This window comes from Aquila chrysaetos, chromosome 11 (genome assembly GCF_900496995.4).
Source record: "Aquila chrysaetos chrysaetos chromosome 11, bAquChr1.4, whole genome shotgun sequence".
Classification (NCBI taxonomy): Eukaryota; Metazoa; Chordata; class Aves; order Accipitriformes; family Accipitridae; genus Aquila; species Aquila chrysaetos.
This window is the reverse complement of record NC_044014.1, coordinates 23,466,707-23,489,767: the sequence shown is the minus strand read 5'-3', so window position 1 is coordinate 23,489,767 and position 23,061 is coordinate 23,466,707. Positions and strand designations below refer to the sequence as shown.

The 23,061-nt window shown below is 42.1% G+C and overlaps 1 protein-coding gene across 1 annotated transcript in view; it reads left to right on the top strand.

The window, feature by feature from the left end:
* The window catches only part of SORBS1 (sorbin and SH3 domain containing 1), an 80,961-nt gene that overhangs the window by 5,300 nt on the left and 52,600 nt on the right, over positions 1-23,061 (top strand). Inside the window, exons 2-7 of the mRNA XM_041127405.1 lie at positions 3,627-3,682; positions 4,912-4,977; positions 10,235-10,354; positions 11,889-11,915; positions 12,097-12,212; positions 19,247-19,394. Of these exons, the coding sequence (XP_040983339.1) occupies positions 3,627-3,682; positions 4,912-4,977; positions 10,235-10,354; positions 11,889-11,915; positions 12,097-12,212; positions 19,247-19,394 (533 nt within the window). The remainder of the gene's footprint in view (positions 1-3,626; positions 3,683-4,911; positions 4,978-10,234; positions 10,355-11,888; positions 11,916-12,096; positions 12,213-19,246; positions 19,395-23,061) is intronic.

Genomic DNA, 23,061 nt, shown 5'->3' with positions numbered 1-23,061 from the left:
GCTGGCTTATGCTCTGAGGAATTCATTACCTTTCATTGAATGTCTGCAGCTTTGAAGCTTTTGTTGCTATGTCTGTCACATTTCAGGAAAGGCACGAATTCCAGTCTGGCAAGGAGACACTGGCTAGCTGGCTAGAGCAGGGAGCTGTAAGGAGACACAGGGGGGTTCTGGAGTATTTTTTTTATTTTATTTTATTTAAAATACGTTTTGTTTTGCCTGATCTGGCAGTACTGGTTTTTCTGTTTTTAATATTGACACGAGGGATCTTGGTTTTGGTTCCCTTTGAAAGGCTCTCTTCTGAAGTGCTTGCATGTGTGTCTACAGGAACGGCTTGGCCATGTCTACAGGAAGCTCTCGAGGGGAGCTGGGAGCAGCAAATATGTCCAGATCCATCTGCTCCCACAGCCAGCATGTCTGGCCAAAGTGTCGGGGACTGCTCTAAGGATGTACCATCCAAACACTCAATGGCACACTGACTTGCAGCATGTACCTTCCCAAGTGTTACAGAGGGCAACACTTTGCTAGACTGGGGCCGTGGAGCCAGATGTGCTGTCTGGCTGGACCGTGTATCTGATCCCAAGAGCAGCCTTAGGCCTAAGATAGACCTAATAGGACTTCAGTGTGTGGTTTGGGTTAAGCATATGGGAGGCAGGTAGAATAACTCTCTAGCCCTGATGTAAAAAGGCACTGAAGCATGTTCTCAACTGCAAAAGTGCACCATAATTTCCTCAATCTAAACAGCAGTTATTTCTACCTGCATGCAGCAAATCTGTGTGCAGATCCTCAACTAGTCAAAATCAACTTTTAAATGGAGTTTCTGGAGTTACACCAACCCAGGTGCTCAGGATTGGTTATGCTCTCCCTGAGCACGCTGAATCCATTCTGTGTATGGGAACCTGCATTAAGTATGTGTTCGTTTCAGTGCTTGAATAATGTTGATTAGTTTCACATTAAGTGAATGCTGAATGCTTGTTATTTTAATTGAATTCCGTAATTGCTAGTAAGTGTGGGGATATGTGGAAAAGTCATTTTTCTAGATGTAGTTCTAATGAGTTTGTACACTTCCTCCATTTAATTTTAGCAAACTTACTTCTTTAATTATCAGTTTATTTTTAACCTCAAATCACTTCATGTGAAAATTTGTTCTTTTAAGGCCAAATAATTGTGCTTTTTTTTGTGTGAATTCTTTCCTTAATGTTTTTCTCAATGCAATGAAGGCCAGTGCTTCACACTAAGCAATGTCAAGACTCTTGAATCAAAAAACCATCACTGAAATTGGAGTTCTGTGGCAGTTGTGATGTCACTGTTTCTAAAGAGAGATGGGACAGTTTAAAAGGTATAAAGCATGGGGTCACAAGTTTAATTACTTGGATACTGCCGTTGTGGAAGGGGACCTGTGTTGCTCTGGGATTGCAGTAGCGGTGGACCCTGCCTTTGCCAAGGCACGTGAGCTAGTATTTCCTCTTTCCTCTCCTGAAAAGGTAATATGCTAGATTTTTTTTTTTTTTTTTTTTTTTTTTCCTTCCCCAGCCTTTTTTATCTTGTATACCAGAGGAAAGCATGCAACCTTTTGGGGATGCTTGGAGTGGAAGAAGTTTTCTGTTGACTTGCATGAAGCCTATGGAGAGGGCCAGTACTGAGTCAAAACTTCTGGGTACCAGCAACCTCCTCAGCTTCAGAATGGCTTTAATCCTAAAGCTGAGTTAAGACTTACTGCAGTACTGCTCCTTCTTGTAGTTTTTCTCCCTGCCCCATGGCAGGACTCGTAGTTATCCAGTGACTTTAACTCGTAACAGTTTTCCGTACGTAGAAGAGCATGATACTGCTACAAACCTCCTTAGCCTGGATAGTCTATTATTTTAGACTGTTTCTTTCTGCTTTGCTTGAACTAAGGCATCTTTCTGTAACTGAGACATATGGAGATCAGAAAGACCATTATTATTAAGTACATTTGTCTAAATTTTCAGGCTGTGTCAACTGTTACTATTTCAGGGTACTTACTGTTAATATGAAATGGTAGAAACAAAAAGCAGATACTGTACAGGCAGGCACAGTCAGGCAGCAGACCTTTAAGTTGGGCTCGGCTTTTGTTGTTGACTAGTTTTAGACTGCACCCTCCGCTTCACACTGTGTTTTACTGGGATCAGTTTGGAGTTAGGCTGCATCCTGCTGAGCCTTCACCAACCCATGACGTATATCTTATGTGCATATTTTAATGAAGAAAATGTTTAACTACTTAAGTGTTGGCAGCTGTTGCTAGGGTGGCATGCTGGAGAGCCCAGATATTGGCTGGTTTTACAGACAGATCTGTTAGTATATTTGCTTGTTGAATTTTCTTTTCTTTCCTTTTGAGTATCTGTTGAACATGCTTATTATATCCAGGCTGGTATGAAACAAATGCTAGTTAAGAATGGGGACACCTGAGGCAAGAGAGCAAATTCAATTCCCTGAAGGCAATTTCCACCTGTTACAATGTCCCACTGCTGCCTCCAGTTCATGTAACAGGAAAACAAGTATCTCCAACTCTCTTGTTTAGTTTCTTGTTTCTCTGAGCAATTTTTCCCTATACTTCACAGATTAGGGTCTTTGTTTATGCATGATTTCACAGCTTCAGATACCTACTACTATTCATGTCATGGAAGCCATTAATTGGCTGGAGTTACACTTGATCTTGGTCTCTTTAGCACTAACTTTTGGTGGTGGTGGTAAGGTTGGAACACAAAATTAAAGGGTTTGTAATTCAACCTAGGACCTTTAGGGTTGAGAGATCTTGGCAAACATGGACTTGTTACATAGCAATGCATCTCTTTGACTATTCAAACAAACATCTGTGGTGTGACATTGAAACATGTTCGTTTGCTGCAGATACCAAATCCCCACAGGATTGGGCACTGGGTACGAATAGGCCCCACAGTTGTCCTCCCTAGACTGTCATGACCATGAAAATTGACTTTTTTCTCCTCTGGTCCCCATCTGGTAGTTTTTCTCATGGGTTGGTAATTTCACTGCCTTTGGTCCCAGGAGGATTAAAGCCTCTAATTTTAAAGTTTCACTTACTGGAGTCTGATCCTGAAAATACCAGTGGCACTGCAGCAAATGATTGGTGCAGAAGTTAATGTGCGTTTTGACAAGTATATCTCTTCTGTATTGTAACATCTTTCAAAGGAGAGACCAGACTGGCTTTGATCTGAGCAACAGATTGCCTTGAAATCTGGCAATGGTCTAAGTTGAGAGTTTTAGCTTAAAGCTTTTAGTTTCCCTGAGATTTCTTTTTTTTTTCTTAATGGTGATGCACATTTTATATATTAGAAGCTAGCCAGATTTGCACTTTGCCATATATAGACTCTTAGGCTTTAATCAGTATCTTGCAATTTAATGTTGAGGATTAGTCTTGAAGTCTGAAAGTAGTACCTATATTGGGTGGAAATGCTCTTTGATTTCTGATAATTATCAGCAAAAAACGTAACTGGTGGTTGACATAAATCCATTTGGGTTTTGAAACTAAATTTTTTGAAGAAACTGTGACTATTACCTTGACTTGTGTAATGAATGTTCAGCATCATGTCCAGTGTTGTCTGGGCAAACATGAAATGTAACGTAACCATTCTGCCTTTCACTTTAAACAGGCATAAACAAAATCCAGAAGTGAAAGAGGCAAGTCCCTCCACCACAATGAGCTCTGGTAAGTCTGTGTTGGCATTCCTTTTTATTACTACAAATATTCCTGTCTGTTTCTGATGCAATTACTCTTTCTTTTTTTTGACTCTTCTGCCTCCCAGAAAGAGTCAAAGCCCTTGAAAGCTCAGGGTATCTGACTATTGAGACACAGCAGCACGGCTTCTTAGGAAAAAGTGTCCTGGCTTCGTGTTTGTTCTTTCAACTTGGCCCATAATGCTCAAAAAACGAATAGAAACATCTTAAGCTGGAGTAGGTCAGTTTAGCTTCTTTCACTTTGGAATACAAGAATTCAAAATTATTGATTACCTGAAAAAATTATCTAAAAGAATTTTTATATGTTTTAATAGGGGTGAATGCAAATTTGACATCTAGTTAGGAAAAAAATCAGCTGCACAAAGAAAAATGAGGGACCAGGAAATGTGGTCTGGTTGGGAAGAGGAAAGCTTCTTGGCTTGGCTGGGTAGCAGGCTAAATCAGACTGAAAAACAAAGCAGATGCCATACCTAAGTGCCATATGTAGGACCTGTGGAATAATATTCCAACTTGATTTTAGCACTTTATCAAGTCTCAGCTAGACTATCATGTCCAGTTTTTAGCACCACATTTTGAGAAAAATGTGAACCATTTGGAGAGAGTCCAAAGGAAGGCTAGGAGACTAATCAGGGTCTGAAAAACATGAGCTGGGAATTTGGCTTAAGCATTGATAAGCTTCCAGGTTGTGAAGCACTGGAACAGGTTGCTTTAGGGTGTTGCTGGAAGTTTTTAAGAACTCGTTAGGCAAACACTTGTCAGCAGTGACAGAGGCAGATTTATTTCTGCCATAGGTCAGGAAGGAATATGGCTTTAGATGACCCTTGGAGGTCCTTTCTAGCACTATCTTCTGTGCTTCTCTGAATTCACAAGAGCCGGTTTTATTTATGTCAGCTGAGGACATTGCAGACTTGAAAAATCTCTCTTGAAAATCTCATCACTGAGCTGGATGCCATATGCATATACAGAGATAGTGCCTGTTTAAAAAATGCTGTGATCCAGGTAGGCAGAGGGAAGTGAGAAACAGGGGTGTCACCCAAGGGAAATTTGTGTCTCCAAGCAACATCTCCTGAGGCAGTAGGAATACTTCCTAGCTCATGAATCAAATAGTGCTGACCCATGGCATCCCCTCATAGTCAGAGGTTAAATTCAGTTGCAGAGGTTTTAACCCAGAAGTAATCCGCTGCTTCATTTGTCTTACAGAACACGAAAAAATTGATGCTACAAAAACTGTTGTCAACGGGCTGAGCAGCAGTGGACAAGAAAAAGGTGGGTTATGAGCTTCAGAAACATCTCTTCAGCTCCCCCTGCATGTCAGCTGCGTGATGTGGTTGATTTCCCCAGACATTCACTACAGCAGGCATTTCCAAATTTAGTTTGCTTGGCGACTGATACAAGAAAAGCCTTGTGCTGCACCATGCCAGCAGCAGCAGCATTTCTTAGCTCAACAAGTGTTCTTTGTCTCTTAAAGGTGGCAGGCTGGATTTGCCTCTTTGTATATTTTTAGTGCTGTTTTGAGGAAAGCTGTGCACTACTTGTAAGCACCTGTGAATCAATATCTTATTGTGTTTAGACAGCATGGGTTTGTGGGTGCCTATGTCTGAATGCCGTTAACTTCAGTGGGAGGTGAAGGTTTGAGCTCAGGATTAAAGGGCAGGAACTAACCATTGAAGTAATTAAAAAAAAAAATAAAAAAAAAAATCTGTCACTAGCAACAACGATTTAAACCCCAAACTTCTCTAAACAAACCAGTCCCCGTGTTAACATCAGCACATTTGCAGTGTGCTTTATAGAACTCAATTTTGTATAGTGATGGTGTGTGTTTTGGCAGGGTGAAAGTATGTGGTTGTATGAGTTGGTTTTCTGCTGGTTTCATTTCCTTTCTTTTCCTTTGATGCCTTTTTATAGTGGTTAGTATTTTGACTGCATTGTAGATGGATGAATTCAGTCAGTTACAGAGCAGAACAGAATTAGGGTTCTTTCCTAAGCCTCAGGCTATTTGGATTTGGGATCTGTTGTATTCACAGGGTCTCCAGTGCTCAGGGAGAAGCATGGAGAACAGGGTTTGATTTGGGTTCCTCTTTTATTAAAAAACAAACAAACAAAAAAACCAAAACAAACCACAAACTTAAAACAATCACATCAAATTAAAAACTAATGATTTTATGAGCTTTGAAAAAATTCTATCAAGCTCTTCCACCATCCTTTTGCTTGAGAGCCCTTTTCTAGGTTGGTGAAATCTGTGCTTTCCAGTTTTGCCAGGGACCAGAAAGATCTGCCACAAGAGGGGGTGTACACACCACCCCGATGTCAGTGCTTCCCTCAAGCTGGCCCAGTGCTCAGTATTGGTGTGTAAACTATTAGAAATATGGTTCCTCTTATTCCTGATTTTGCAGGCCTGAGAGAGATGGCATGGAATGTGAGGAGGCACCTAGTATTTTCCAGTTAATACATGCAGAAAGCTAATAGGTTTTAAAGGAGAAAATCCTGGCTCTGCAGAAATCAAGAGCACAACTCAAGGTATTCTGGTGGAGCCATGATTTACAAGATGTTTATCTTGGCAGATACTGTTGAGCTTCACCTCTGAGTAGTTTTGCCTTTGCCTTTTTTACCACCACCCCCCCTTTTTTTTTTTTTTTTTTTTTAAAAAAAGTGTTTCACATTAGCTGCAATACAGAGTCAGACAGAGGAAGTACCAGCTGGTTTGGACAGTTTTGTAACAATTGCTAGAATTTTGCACAGTGCTACCTACGGTTTTCCCCTATGTTACTACATCTAGTATAATTAGTGTGCTAGCTGATGGAGTCCAGTAGAAATCTCTTCAATTTACTGTTTAAATGGATGGATTTTTTTCTGAAATAGGTATTTTGATGCTACCCTTTGGCGTGAGACGATTTTCAAGATTATTTCATGTTTCGTTTCCTTCTGTTGCTGAACTTGTAAAATATGTGCCATAAAATCCAGAATTCATGTAATGTGGCTGGCTTAATGTTCCTCTCTCAACCTTTCAATCCCTTTTTTCCCACTTTATTTTGTTTTAATGGAGCCATATTAATGTTAACTTAACATTTTTATTTTTGCATGTGGTCTATCTCAGCTAAATGATTACACTAAAATTTTTTTATGGCTTCTAAAAACTAATGCTTCCAGATCCTTTTTTGCCTGCAGCATAGTGGCAGTCAGCAGTTAGTCAATTCAGTAAGCAGTTCTGTATGCTGCATAAATCAGACACGTCCTGAGTTAGGGCGAACGAAGGGATATTTTTAACGGTTGCATCGCTGCTCTCTGGACTGCTTTTGTATTTGAAATTTCCGGCTATTGTGTCTCCAAGTACATTAGAAAATTTTGTGGCATGCTTCCCAAACTCTGTTCTTCCCTTTTTGGATGTGCCATTTACACTTTTGTGTTTGCAGCTGTTGACGTCCCTTTATGTACACGCTCTATTTCTGCCGTTAAAATAATCCCTGTGAAGAAAGTGAAAAGTTCTCCTCACCTAGTGCTGCCTACAGGTATCTTCTTCCTTCCTTCCCCCGCCATGCATTAGTTGGCCATCATTCTCTCTCTCCCCTCGCCCTGCCTTTCCCTGCTTCACCCACGCGCTTTGGCTAGTTTTCAGCTTCATCCTCTTCTCACTGTTTCCAGAGCTGTAGATTTCATCAGTAGGTAATAAAGTTAGCTCTTGATGGCACAATGCACTGTTCTCAATTATGGTGCTCCTCTGCAGACATAATTTTGTCTACTTGAGTCTGGGATCATTGTAAGCTCTTCTACTAATGCTTGATTATGAATAATATTGTTATTACAGCCTCATTTTGAACCAAACTCCTGATGAACCAAAGAATGTTTCCCACGTATCTTTAGTATTTATGAAAGTAAATGGATGTCAGAGATGGTATTTTACAGGTTCAAGCATAGTTCAGCATTGGTGGGATGGTTTTGTTTTTCTGTACATGCACTGACTTTACAGAATCTTTATATGGATAAATAAGGATGTTAGGCTGTCTGTCACCACCTACCCAAGCACATGTTTTCCCACTAAAAGTACAAGATTATTTTTGCACTTTGCTGGATTTGGACACTCAGACTAGTCTAGTTGATACTTCTTCTCTCTCCTAATCTGTCACACATGTCTTCTGTTGGACTAGTACAGTGCTAATGTCATGTTTATTACCATCTGCTGGATTTCTGTACTGAGAGATTCAGATTTTTGTTTTCTGTCATTTCACCTAAATTGTGAGGGAATTCAACATTTTAGGTACTTGTCTTCCTCTCTCACATTGAAATAGTCTGACAATATTTTATTTTCAGACCTTTTCAAAACACTGTAATTTTTTTGAGTTCAGAACTTTTTTTATCTGATTCTTATTCTTCTGATTTAGTGTACAGGTTTAATATGTTGTATGAAAATAAAAAAAAGTGCTTTGTTTCCCAAATTTGATTCTCCTCCAATATGATGGAGACTTTTATGGCACGTTGAACTCTGTTTCCATTTCTCTCCAGTGCCTGTGAAGGGAATCTAGGTGGAGGAGCATAGGAGAAGAGCTGCTCTGCACTCTTTGCAGATGTCTAAATCGAGCCTGGTAACTCCCAACAGTGTGTCCATGCCTCAGAATTACAGCAGTCTTGAAACTGGAGTCCCAGAGCTTAAACTTTTGTCCTCTGGTTTGAAAGTGGGTCTACAGAGTCCTCAGGCTGCGTGTTGTGCTGGGTGGATGGGAATGATAGCCAGAACTGGACTCCTCGGCAAAGGGAGGACTTGTAAAATAGACTGACCCTATCTGTATCATGCAAAAATCAGGCAGAAAAATCACCTTCTATTTCACCAGGCATGTGGGTGACCTTAAGGCATGATCAGTTGTGTGGTGTGAATGCAAATGTGGTATATTTAAGGATTAGAGCAGCATTTGATATGTCTGTGTGGATAGTCTTTCCTCACACAAAGGCTGCCTCAATGCTGCCTAAATTAACTAAAGGCTGGACTGTAGGAAAGTATCCTCTGATTCCTTACTTATTCCATCCTTTCTCCAGTCCTAAATGTGGATCTGAAGCTATGCTTTTTGTGAAATCCCTAAAGCATTGGAAGCCCACATAAAAGCTTGAACTGTGGTGATTCCAGCAGAGAGGTCTTTCAATGTGAGCCAGGTGTTTCACATTCATTGAGTCTTTCCCCTTACTGCTGTTGTCCATCTACCACTTTTGATGTTTCCCTATATCGCGGCCACCTTGGCTGTGGTTTGTGTGTTTTGCAACCCTAGCTGAGGCATTGTCGTGGTCTGTAGGCACTGTACTGGTGTGGATTTAATGGGGCATTACCTTACTGAAGTCAGCCAGGGAATATTGATCTGCACAAACACGGGTTGTTGTCTGGGCAATAAGCAGCAGCCTTTGCCCCCTCTGTCCAGTCTGAAGGCATAACTTGCATTATAATAACAGTTCTAGAGAGGAGCTGCATCCTTCTCTGTTCAGAGATAGCACGATCCTCACCCCATAAAAACAAAAATCATCGTGTTGTCATTTGTGTAATGCAGCACGTGCTCAGTACCTCTTCAGGCTCCCTGTGCGGTGTCATGGTAGGACTAACATCTCTGATTAGGTAGGTCAAACTGAAGTCTGATGGCAGCTGCAGGGTCAGTAATAGTGCATGAGAAAGGGAGGTGATGTGTTTTCCTGTGGAAGTAGCTTAGATAAGCAAGAGACTCTTTAGGCTTATTGTTTCTATAGGTATCTTAGAGGAAACAACTGTCCGGAAGGATTTTAAGGGTAGGAAGATAGCCTTAAAGTACTGGTTTGTTATTACTTAATAGGATGACAGGAGGAAAAAAACCAAATCTATGGACTGAAATGCACAAAAGTAAGCCTGCACAGAAGCTGTGCTGAATCGGGCCTCAGCAGCGACACTGGCATGATCTAGTGTCTGGCTCAGAGTGATCTGAACAGGTATATGTTAAATCTCCTTCTAGTTTTTGGGAAAGGTGAAACACAGCCACAAAATGGGGGGAGATGGCAAGGAGGTGGCTTGCAGTGCCCTGCCTTTAGATCATATTTAGCATAGTTACAAGATTTTATCCTCCAGTAATCAGAAGACTTTTTTTTTTTCTTTCAGTCCTGCACAAAAGACATTTTTAAGGCTTCAGCACACAAATTGTGTTGCTTTATTCCACTGGGACATCCCTCGAAGAGCCACAGAAGGTGTAATAGTAGAATGTCCTTGCTAGTACAATATCTCCACATAAAGCACAAGGACCTGTGAAATTTGATTCAAACACTCATCCTGTTTTCCTCCTTTCTTAGCTCTGTTACACTGACTCAGAACTTACTTCTACATTCATCAGTTACCTGAATATGAAACTGCTTTGATTTCTCAATGCTTTAAATCCAGAGCTAATCTTCATCTGCATAAACATTACTAGATTGATTCACCTGGAGGCAGCCATGCTAAAATTACTCCATAGAGCTCTGATGGCTCCTAGTAGCTTTGTATCATCTGTTTTCATGTGTCTCCTCTGTGCATGTGCATTTCCTGTAGAAACGGATCCCACTAAAGTCTGCAGCGGAAAAGGAGCTGTGACCCTCCGGGCATCTCCAGCTTATGAAGAGAATCAGAATATCACTTTGCCATGTCCTCAGGATGGTGAGCAACCTGAAAGTAAGTGGGTGGAATGTTAACTGGAATATGTTACTCACAATAACCTCAAGAGAAGTCAGTCCAGGGTCTTGGGATGACTTTTTTTTTAGCTATGATTTAAAGCCCTAAATCCTGTAGCATAGTTGGAAACCTCTTGCAAGAACCAGATCAGTGGAAGGAGACTGACTCCTGTTCTCTCCTAGTGCAGGTTTCATGACCACTTACTCATTGGCTTAAGTTTGTTTACAGATCCCTTTTGCTGTCAGGAGCACCAAAACCTGTCAATTTTTTAAAATTTTTTTTTAATTTTTTTTTTCACTGGCAGGCCCATGTCAACTCCTTTTATTGCAGGCGTGAGGTGGAACAGAAAGACTGAGTGGTGCTACTGCCACCATAGCATTCACTTGTGTTGTCGAGGGAGCAGGGATAGCGTCCCAGACAGTGTTGCCACAGAGCTCTACCATCTTTCAATAGCAGACACGTAATTACTTAATTGTAGGAGACAGGCAAAGCATAGCAAACTTGGCTAGAGTCGTGGGTCTGGCAGAGAGGATGAACTCCCAAAGGCAAGATGCCGTTAAGGGGGAAGGGGGGGTCACACTTGCTCTTGAAAGCAAAGCATACATCATTTCTGACTGTATTGTTGGACAAAGGGCAATTCCATTAATTCCAGCCCCAATGTGCTGCTTTCTGCTCTGTCTTCTCCTCCCATTCTGCTCCACCTGTGACCTACCCTCTTTTCATGCTTGCCATTCTCTGTTTCTTCACTCCTACCCCCACCATTGCCTCTCTCCCTTCTGTTGATGGCTTCATAAATTTCCAGCAGCTTGAATGGCAATGAGCCCATTACTATGGAAATCAGCTCATTAATACTTCCTTTGGTTATTCTCTCAATCGCTTTATGAAATGTACTTTGGAGCCGGAAGAGCTTTTTGCATGTAACTTACGGGTAGAGGGGTGGGGAGGAGCCCAGTGGGAGGTGGGTAAGTAGGTGATGAGACCAATGCACCTAGCTGCAGGGACTGGGTTGTAAAGTAACATCATATTTTATAATTCCCTTCGTGCACACGCGCTTGCTCTGCAAAACCTGATCTGTTTGTTGGTAGTCCTTTATCTCAGTTAATCATACATAGTGATGTTGATAAGGATAGACATGTCTTCATAGCCTGCATCATGGCTGAATATGGGGTCCGTAAGTTTCCAGTGATTTGTGGTGTCTGGACATCAAGCTGCAGCTTTAGAAAGTAGCTAGCTGGGCTGCCTTTTTGCCTCTGAAATAAGAATGTCAATGAACAATTGTTTCTTCAGTGCTCTGAATGAATTGCCTTGTGTTTACAAAGGTCAGAAACAAGGAGGGCATCATGTTTAGGGCTGGTCTCTATGGTAATTAGGCAGCCCTGTCAGAAAGCATTTTATGTGTGAAATGAAGTAGCTCAACTCTTAACTTCAATTGGTACATGTTTTCTGTAAATGTAACAGTTTATTTTTTTCCCCTTTCTTTTCCTCTCTGCCTATCCTCCACCTCTTCTGTTCCTCCTTTCTGTGAAATGCTTAGGTCTGGAGCCAGAAAACCCAGAAACAGGTACAAACATTGGCTGCTTATGTTGTTGCTTCTGTTGCTTTCTTGGAAGTATTTCTTGTTGCCTGGAAAAAAAAGAAAGAAAGAAAAAAAAAAAAAAAAAAGGAAGAAAAAGTCCCTTCCTTTTGCCTGTCCTGTAGCTGGAGGGAATCCTCTGTGATCTGAGTTTTCCTTCCCCTTGTAGATGATTGGAGGTCGTCAGCTAACACTGATGCCAATGGGGATGCCCAACCATCTTCTCTGGCTGCCAAGGGTTATAGGAGTGTGCGTCCGAACCTTTCCTCAGACAGCAAGCCACAGGTAAGCCTTTCTTCTGTGACCCTGAGGGTGATCTTCTGGGTTCAAGCACTGGATTCATGGTCAAGAGTCCTGGGTTGAACTCCAAACTTTGCCGCAGACTTGGGTAAGTTGCTGTGCCTCAGCTTTTCCTACCTTTAAAATGGGGGCAACATTGATGTCAGCAGAGTGCTGTGGAGCTCGTGTGTTCAAGCATGCCACAGTGTTTCCTTGGTGGATGAAGGAGGAGGACAATGCTATTTGTTTGCAAGAAAAAAGGTGACATAGTCATCTACTACTGTTTTGTCTTTTACGTTGGTCTGTTTCCTAGAGGTTGCTGCAGGCTGAAAGCAGAGTTACACTCAACATTAAGAACAAGATATTGGGGAAATGCCTTTCAGTTTTAACGCTTTAACTGATACAAGCCAACAAGGGAAAGGTTATTTGTACCTGAAGGTAAATTGTTGGAAGTCAATTGTTAAGAGACGTGTAACTTCATCCTTTTTCTTTTGGGTGGTCAGTCTGCATAGAAGCAGTCTGAAAGCTGATAAGGAAACCCTTCATTAGAAACCACTTTCCTCTGTGAGACAGAGTCCCTTTAAAGCCTTGTCTGCTATCAGGGTGACTGCTCCCATCGTCAGGGACCTATAGCAATGCCACAGAACAGACACTGTTCCTGAAATTGTAAGTGAAAGTGGAAGAAGGCGCAACTCAAATGAAGGCATGGGAAGGAGTGGCACCCTAAAGGAGAGATCCATTTACTGCCTGATACTTACAGCTGTCCTGTAGTCCGCTATTGATCTTGTTGAGGAACAGAGAGAGCGCTAATGCACATAGCACTTCTTATAGAATTCAGTAAGGACTGCTGTCCAAACTAAGCTAAAATGGAAGAAAATGGAAAACAGCAATTGCAGGTGGTAAATTAGTATTTCCTGATAATACTACATAGTGGCAAAGTGAGGCTTCATCTAACCTAGCAAAATATTGTGGCTCTCTGAAGTCTCCAGACTGAAACTACTGTCCTTAATGAATCAAAAGGAACGAGCCTGTTCCAGAACCACAAGCCCTTCAGAAGGAGCCACTTACCAACCCACTTCTCCACAACCTTACACATCAGGGAAGGGGTGGAAAGAGGGGCAGCATGAGGACAGTAGATTTCAGGACAGCAGCTGTAATTTTATGAAGCTATTCTAGGTCTACATCCATGTAACAAGAATGGATGTTGGCCACAACCTGTCATATGTGGATGAATTTTAAAGAAGGTATTTTTTTCAGAGTTGAATGTTGCAAGCTGTTAAGGCATCTTCGTTCTCTGGTTTTGACCATTTTAGCACTGGTTTAGTCAGCCTTTGCCCATAAGGTTATGATAACAGGGTGTGTGTAAAACCTCCTTTCATACTCTCCAGAGGGTTAATTTGCAAGAATGCAGGGAGCTACTGTTCACTAGGTGGGTGTTTTAATTCTCTCCCTTTCAGTGGTTTATAGTTTTCAACTACTGGTAACAAAGCAGTAAATAAAACAAAACCTCTCTATTGTTAAGTTATTTTACTTCAAAACAGTTTGGCTTTCAGAATAAATTCACTGTAATTGGAGTTGCAGTCAGCAGGCAGTTGTGCAGTTAGCAACCTATATGTTGCAAAGTACCAAAAACAGTAAGGCATTTTTTTATTATTTACTAGAAGCAGGATTTCTCTGTTGGTGATCTTGATTCTGGAGACAAATTCTTACGAACTCAGTTCCTCAAGAAACTTTAATTGTTCTCATCTTCCTGAAAGCGTTTTTAGGACTGAAAAATCCTGAAGAGAATTCAAGAGCTAGCTTTTAGAAGGAGGAAATGCTGACTTTTTACTTAGCCAGCTGTGGCAGGCTGTAGTATTCACATGATGTCTGCTTTCATTAGCACTGGTGAAACTTCACAACATTCATTTTTCAGCAGTGCTCTTAATGTGCAGAGATGGCCTAGAGCTCTGAATTTGGCATTGAGATTCAAATGTCCCCAGTGCTGGGAAGTATTTAGTTACACAGGCATGAGCCTGGGTTTAGTTAGCTAGGATGTTAAATCTTGACTCAGGCTTTCCCAGGGGCATGGTGGGTGTTGCTGTGCAGGCCTCTTGAAACAATACAGCACTGAGATTTATTTAGTCTAGAGAGAGGGATGTGTAGGCAGGGACTTGAGAGCTGGGTAAAGTTTGCATGCTGCAGTGAGCAGTGCTAAGAGAGAATGTATGAGATGATGTATGTGAGTGACTTCTGCACTGGCCTTCCAGATACTGTATTTGCTTTTTGTTCTTGCTGTATTAAAACCTGCTTAACCCAAGTCTAATGACTGAATTCGTTCTTTGAATTTATTCATTTTTTCCTTCCTTTTTCCTTTCATTTGGTGCTGCTTCCTCTCTCCTTCTTTTCCTTCTTGACTCTGCCTGGGCAGGCCCTTGCTCCTCCCCGTCCTCCTCTTCCCAAAGAGGAAAGCTTTGCATGGCGTCCTCGCACTGGCACTAAAGTGACCAACCTGTTGCCAGTGCCGATCATGGACTGCGTGTACCTGAATGCACCCAAGCCTTATACGCAGCGTGCATCACTAAATGCCAGTGCACGGTGTTATTTCTCATCACCTACCCGCTATGGGGCCATCCCCAATGGGAAGCAAGGCTTGCCAGCAGGGCATTCTCCCTCTTCAGGCCCCAAAGATGAGGTGCATGCTGGGCAGCCACTCTTGGAAAGTTGCTCCTTGTCAGATGCATCATCCATACAACGCAACCCTGACGGGGCAGATCCCAGTAGTAAGGCTGGAATGAATTCCAGTCATGAGACGAAGGCGGATAAAAAGGTCACCAAACTATATGTAGCTTGTTTATCTAACAGCACTTGCTCAGCCACGTCTGAAAATTCCACTGGCACCACACACGACCCAGCAGCCAGCACCAGTTTGGGCGCTGAGCTCACTCAGGCACCAGCCACCAACATTGTTTCCTCTGTAACAGATACTGGAAAGTCTCTTCCTGCTGCTCCTCCTCCTCCTCCTCCTGTTCCTCCCAGGCCATACTTTTACATTGTCCTCAGTAAAGACGCAGTTAGTTATGGTGCGGGCCAACCCTCCTGGACTCAGTCGTCACCTCCGCAAGCTGTGAGGGACAGAGTGCTAGAGCCCCAGAGCACAGCTGCCACAGAGGACAGGATGAGAAAAGAGCCTTACCTTACTCAGCAGCGACAGCCACCGTACAAGGCAATGGGACGCAGCATGGTACATGTTTTCTCCATAACCTTGTTTTCTTTCAGCTGTGCGGATGGTTCTTTAATTCATTACAATGTTCCCTTAATGCTTTATTCCCCTCCTACCTAATTTCTGAGCATTTGTTGTGCCACCAGAGCCTCATGGTCTTCTACTTGATAATACTTAACACCCTATGCGCGCCTCCCCGACGTTGATCTGTGTGTTTGTGTGTGTATGGTGTTTGTAGGGGGTTGGGCTGGCAAGGATCTTTCTATTTTAGGGAGGTGTAAAAGCAGCAAACTCTGTAATGTGATGGTTAGTGCTTCTCAAGTGATGGTGAATGCAGAGCTGTTCTGTGGTTTGATTTAGCCTCACTGCACGGAACTGCAGTGGTGAGGGGAAGGAAGATTTTTGTGAAAAACCATGCGTGTTCATAGAGGCCAGGGCTACAAGACTGAAGTAGTCTCCCTAAGGAAAGAAAATCTGCTGGGGCTTCGTATCATTTTGGGTGCATCCTTGCATGACACTATATGGCTGCGTTAGACTCAAGTACCAATCTCCCCCGTTGCATAACAACACCTTGTTTCCTACAGGATGCCACTGCCACCACCACAGCTCAGCCTGGGGTTATAGTAGTCCCACTCCTCCAGGTTAATCCAGACAGACAGCAAGAAGGCAGCTCCAGCACTCCACCACCACCTCTGGTTCCTTTTGGGCAAGGCTCCGTATTCCCTGAGACTGGTTCTCCTGGCTCACCCTTGACTTTTCCGACTCTAGACGATTTCATTCCCCCACATCTCCAGAGGGGTTCCCACCATAACCAAGCACCCTCCGCATCTGGCACATTAGCCTCAGTTTACCCGAAACTGCCATTCTTCTCATCACCACCTTCACTTGTCCCTCCAGTCACGGGGGCTTTGCGCAGGGGCTTGAAGCCTGAAATCACTGGAGTCATCTCACATACAGTAAGCTTGCCAAGTACCCTCTTCGCCCTTTTCCTAAATTTGTATTCCCAGATTAAAATTACTTTCTCCTTGCAATGCTAAACTTGAGAGAGGAGTGATGACTCACTCCCTGCCAGCAGCATGACAACTGAAACCTTGTTTACGTCCTGTGCTAGTGCATGCATGTTGCCTGCCTTGTGCAGCTTTGAACTTTCTATTGACATTTGACTGTCTCCCTTTGTGCCCATTCTGCTAGGTGATTGCACACCTTAAGAGTCTTCACAGGATTTGCTCAGAATAACGAATTCTGTATAAACAGAATAGCTGCAACTAACTGATCTCTTCAGGCTCTTTTAATAGCATCCTTAATGTGTGTTTGAATAACATTTAAAGCAGCAACAGCAGCTCAGTTAAAGGTTAGGGCTGGCTTTCTGTTCCACTTGGAGCCACAAGACCGTATGGTCTCCACACAAATCCCTGCTGAAATCAGTGTAAGATTGCTGCCAGTATCCAATGACCTACAAGCAATAATATCAGTTACTGAGCTGAGAGTCTTCCAAGTGTGTAGGTGCTATGGGATGGATTAGGGGGAGAGTGTCTCTTCAGTTTGGAATTGCTTGTCTTTGAAAATTTTAAAGAATTCAATCTGCAACAGTTTTAACTTGGAATTTACTGTGTTCTTCTTGGAGTAGGTTTTGTTTTTCTTTATGCTTATCACCTGTTTTTAAAAAGTCCCCAGGGACAAGGAGGAAAAGTAGCTCTCAGTTAAAGTTGCAGAGGAGGCAAGAAGTGCCTGACCCTACTTGTACTGGAAGTCTTACAGCCACTGTTTAGTTTTTTTGTTTTTTTTTCATATGGTTGCTTCTAAGGACAAGAAGGGAAGTTCAGCAAAAACCCCCTCCTCTCATGATTTTGCTTTCTCTGCCTTCTGACTCTATAGGGATCTAGCAAACAGGCATATGGCAGGGAAAAAAGAAAAAAACAACCAAGGGTGATATTTTCAAAAGTTCTCAGCATTGGCCTTTCTGCTTCTCTTGAAATCAGTGGTTTTTTTACTGCAGAGAGTAATGAAAGTTTGGGGGTTTTGTTTTTTAATGGAGCCTATCTGCAGGCTCCAGAAAAATTCAGCAGGCATCCAAATCATAGATGAGTAGTGGAAATTATGCTGTACCTGATTTTTCATGAGATGAGAGTTTTGAAACATTTTTGGGCATGTTCACTTCAGGCATGTAGTCATGGTGCTGTTTTCCACAATGATGTAAATGGTCTTCACCCACTTTGGGGACTTAGCTGGGGCTGCTGAGCCTACCCTGGTCTGACATCCCTCTCCTTTGAGGGTTCTTTATATTTTAGTTATCAAACTGAAGCTCAAACCCAACTTTCTCATACTTCTCCCTGACTCCCACTCCTTTGCCCAAATTGCATTGTTTGGAATATTATCACAGCCAGCAAAGTGGGGCTGGGTCTCTCTCTTAGGGACATCTGTTTCTGAGGACCATTGATTCCCTTCTGTCCTCATGAAATGTCTATGGCCTAATCAGATGCTGCTTGGAGCAAGATCACCTCCATCCAGCAGAACAGGATTGTTCTTCCCTATTTCTGCTCTAGGTTGGAGAGACTGTAGGTGCTTGTTCTGTTGGTGGCCAATTCTCACTATGATTTATCTCTGAGCTCTGGTGCCAGGCCTCACTCTGGCCCCTGTTCAGCGCCCTGTCTGATACTGTAAGTTCTTTCCCCTGATGCTGGTGGGTATGAAGGGCACTGAGTTGTACTTGGCCAGAAAAGCCAGCAGTAGGGATTCTTGTGGAGCAATAAGAATATTGCATAGAAGTGCATGTTCAGGGTTTTTTTAATAGTGATGAAAATCCCCCTGAATGCTCAGCTCCATTTTACAGATCAGCAGCCTGCAGCGTTTCAGTCTGACAGTGGAGTAGCAGGAGTGCAGAAATCTGGTACGCTGTTCCATACTCTCTTTGGATGCTCATTCCACATTAATGGTAATTGTGTGTCCAAATTCCTTAAGAAGCTTTGAAAAATCTCAGCCTAAACTGGCACACACAGCCTTAGTCATTGTCCCTGCTTTATCTTTTTCCCTTAGTACCAGCAAAAGCCTGGTATGCCTGGACTGAGATTTTTCAAAGATTAACTAGTTTTTAAAGTCTCTCTGCTGACACAGCCTGTATTTCTACAAAACAACCGGAGCTGTGGTGATACCAAAGGTGGGTTTGAAACAAGCAAATAATGCAGCTGGATGCTTTAGGAGAACAAGAGCAGCTTGCTATCTGTGCTCCAGCTGCAAAGCCACATTGAGTATCTTCCTTGCTAGAGTCCTACCTTTTACCCGCTATCAGTTTTGGTTTTTTTTTCTATTTCATTATTTTAACCAGGTAGGTGTCACACTGTCTCCTGAGTGATGGTGCTAACCTTATTCCTCGGACCTTTCTTATGAGACCAGCTGCAGTAATAATGTTTCACTCCAGAATTGCATGAGTTTTGCACGTCTGACTTCTTGCTATGAAAGGAATAATTTTAAAACAAATGTGTGTGTATGTACCAGAGGAAAGATGTCTGTGTCTTCCACCCCAACCTGATTTGCTCATTTCTGGCACCCTGTGTTTGCTCCAGAGAGTCTGCCAGATGAATTTAGTGCCTCCTTTTGGGGTTGGAGTTGTGAAACCCAACACCAAATAATTATAGTACTGCCTTAGCAAACTAATTGCATTAACAACAAGCAGGGTACGTACAAGGAGCAGGGTAACACTCATGCTTATGCCTTGTTTACTAAAATTTGCTATGATTATGCTTCTCATTCAGCTTAAAATGTTGGGGTTTTTTTTTCCCCAGATTTTCCCAGTGTAGCAGCCTTCTGCATGCCGCTAATGATGTGTTGCTCTCCTTTTCAGGACCCAGGTCCTGTGCTAAATGAAGTGCCCCAGCCTGGCACTGGCACGGACTATCCAACCTCCTTCACTTCAATCAACAAGTCTTCCTCTGCCTATCCTTCTACCACAATCGTCAATCCCACTATTGTCCTCTTGCAGCACAATCGAGGTAAGGAGACTTGCATGTAGGTATTTGTGGCTCAAACTGAGCAACCTGTTATGCTTACAAGGAACTGGAGAATGTGTGTCATGGGCAATTAAGTCCAGACTACTGAGAGCTAACAAAGCTGCCTCCAGAAAGTTGTAGTGACAGAAGCATACAACAGGCAAGTAAGAGGTTAGAGGCGTGGGACAATGCTTACTTTTTCTAATTAAAACCTGTGGATCAGAAGCCACTCTGAGGTTGAGGGAGAGGCTTATAACTGGGCTATGGACATATGAGTAAGGTATCGCAGGGTAACAGCTTATCCCCCATCAGGTGTCCTGTCATAGTGGAAAAGGGTGTATGTTCGCATCTATCTGTCAATAGACGCAAGGTAGCTTGAGGTGGGTTCTCCCTCACTGGAAAAGGGGATATGTTACTTCTCAGCTACTGCAGCATGAAAGCAGCCATATTTTCAGTTACTACAGGAGAGATTTGACCTCTGGATTCCCAGCAGAATGTACCCAATAGTAAATAATCTGTTTGCCCATAAGTTTGGAGTTGGCAATTTGTTCCTCTATCCATAACTGGATTAACTCAGACTCATACTGCAGTAGTCCTTGAGCTCTGGGTTTGCATATGAACAAAACAACCTTGTTTGAGCACTCCCATGTTTACTAATCTATGCCTTTCTCTGCCTCACAGCAGCTCCCTCTGAATGGACAGTTGCATCTCTTTTCATCTGGCATTAGAGGGAAACTTTGCTTCTCTTTTTTAGTTCTCCTGATGGCTGGCATTACCCCAGCCTCCCAGCTCATTGTGCATCACTAAAGACTGTAGCTTATAAAGGGCCACGCAGATGCAGTCCAGTTTGCCTTGGTTTCCAGTGGACTTAAGAAACTCCAGGACAAGCAGATTCTAATCTACAATGCTGTGTCTTACATTTTGCAAATTAAAAAAAATAATCAGAAAATATGGGCAAGGCCTGCACTCCTCATATTGTAGTTACTCTAATTACAGGTGTGCACTGGTGTGCTCCTTTCCAGGCCCTCATGTATTTTTTTTCAGTGCATTTTTAAAACAGACTTCAGTCTTTGATCCTGAAGGTAGTGTCCTCACTGTAGCGCAGCTGATTATAGGGGTAATGAGTGGGTTATCTCTTCCTTTTTGCCAGCATCTGAAGCAGCTTTGCTTGTGTGCTTCTGAATGAGGGTATCTGGATTCCTCGGCTACTTCAAGAGGAGAAAATACTGTTTGAGGCAGCCTTTCTTTATCTCAAAGCCTTTTGTTGACTTTCTTGAGGTGGGATACTCTTTTGGTTGGTTTTCACATTAAACCTGGAGCATTTCAGTGTGTACTACACAAGGATATTTTGTCTCTGTAGATTTTAAGAGCACAAGAGACAAATCTATATAATATGATGATACACACACAGAGGCTCTGAGACAACTGATGTCAAATTGTTCTGTGTATTAATTACCTTCACAGTTAACAATTTGTCTTGTCTGAATGTCTTGCCTCTGACCATTAGCACTCATGATACTGTATCCTGATAGATTGAAGAGCCTTCTCTCATCACATTTTTGTTGACTGTGATATAGATCATGGCCTGATAAGCAGCTTAATCAAGTCTGTGAAGTATCTCATTCTAATGCGTGTTTTTCAGTCTTTAGTCAAACTTGTAATTTGCAAGAATCGTACTGAACTGGTTTGACAAGGCATGTTAGACATGAATCTGTATTGACTGACATTGCATGTGTCATACTATTTATTAGTAAAATCCCATATAAGTCATTACAGTGTTTTTTTTTTTCTGGCATTATTGTCAACTTGACAGATGTCCCAGCCATCACACTGATGCTTTTTGAAGGTTGTCACAACATTTGCTTTATTCCTTGTCCTGTGGAGTTTCCTTTGTATTCCAAGACATACTGAGGATGAATGTTAATGGTCCAATGAGCTGCTTTCTCCGTAACTGCTCTCTTTAGAGCAGAAAACTGCTCTTCAGTACAATTTACATGAACATGCTAATTTTTAAGCATCTGACCTCAGTTGTTGCCATTCAGCATCGTCCTTAGTTACTGTTGAAGTGGAAAGTATTTCTCCATCAGGTGGTAGGACATCAGACTTCCCCCCCCCCCCCAAATGCAGAATGGAAATTGTAATCAGATGTGTCATCTTTTCTGCCCTCTTATTAACAGTTCCAGTGTGTATATTTCATAAAAGAACAAGATCATTGCTAGGTTTCTGTTTATTCCTCAGGTACCTCAAAACCTATTTTTGAATCTCTGAGACTTTCTGTTAATTCTTTTGCTTCCGTTGTCATTTTCTTTCACTTCCCAGCATATGTTACCTACTCATAGGTATAAATTTTCTTAGTTTCCTACCTTTTTATGTGTTGAGGGTTTCTTAGAGTTCCTTTGCTTCCATTCCTGTCTAGGCTTTATCCCACCATAGCATTAAGATTTTTTTTCCTAACTTAGTGTTTTTAAATGGTTCTCAGATCTTAGTTATCTATTACATTTCCGTCCTGGCTGACGTGATTCATATTTGTTTCATCTTTATGGACCTTATCTGTTCAAAACTGGTTTGGTCTCGTGGCCTATAACAAATTGTTACTAGGCTATGATCCACCTTCCCCTGAATGGTTAATTATGTTTTGTGCTGAAATCAATTCCTTCATGTCAAGATGAGGTTTAATGTCAATTCCTCTTGGGTGCTATGAAATACCCTCTGAATTAGAAATTTCAAATTTTAATGCTGGCAGTCTGAGATCTTTAGTGGTTTAGTTAGTCTTCCAGATTGGTAATGTGGCTTTCTCCTTCCTCAGTGGATTATTGATTGCTTTTTAAGGAGCTGGTTATCTTATTCTCTGGAGTGACTGTTGTAGCAGATATCACCTACTGTCCTATTTTATGCTTTATCTGCTAGTTCATTGACTGTAAGCGTGTAAGACGCTTTGATTTGGAGCTGTCAGAGACTTAGAAACAAGTAATGGATTTGAAGCACAGAAACTACACTATATCCTTTTTTTTGTCTGCTTGATCTTACTCAGTAAGTCCTGATGAGAGATCTCAATTTTTTTCTACTGGATTTCGGTAATACCAACTGAATAAGATTTATGCTTATAAAAAAGTAATTTCAGATCCTCTTGTTCATTCCTACCACCAAGGTAAGAATTTCTTCCCATCATATCTGTTGGTGTCTTGATTAATTTTCTTTTTTACACCTTTGTTTTGCGCTAAGCATGTACTCAAATACTTGTTTCCTCTTCCCCTTTTGTTACTGGTTTCAGGTCTTAGTCTCCTCCAGTGCTCCCTCCTCTGGGAACTCTGAAGACATCTGTAATCACTCCTTCACTGTTGCCAGCAGTTCTATTCCTCTGCTTGACCCTTTCTCTGAGAAGCCTACAAGTTGTTGGCCTTTGCTTACAGTCCCAGAACACGAGATCAAGGGTGAAAGCCTCAGTTAGCTGGTGTGTGCCTGGGGCTGCAAGCTGGCTCTGGTCAGGCAGGAGAGTGAAATAGTGGATTTCTGCTCCTTCCACTTCTGTCCATCAGCTGCTCTCTTTTCTACTCAGAGACGTAAGTGAAAAGGAAACCTCCTCTTCATGTAAAAAGTACATTTTTTTCACGAAAAGTCTATTCATCTGTGATATTCTCTCCCCTGTCAAAGAAGAGATAGGAAAGAGCTC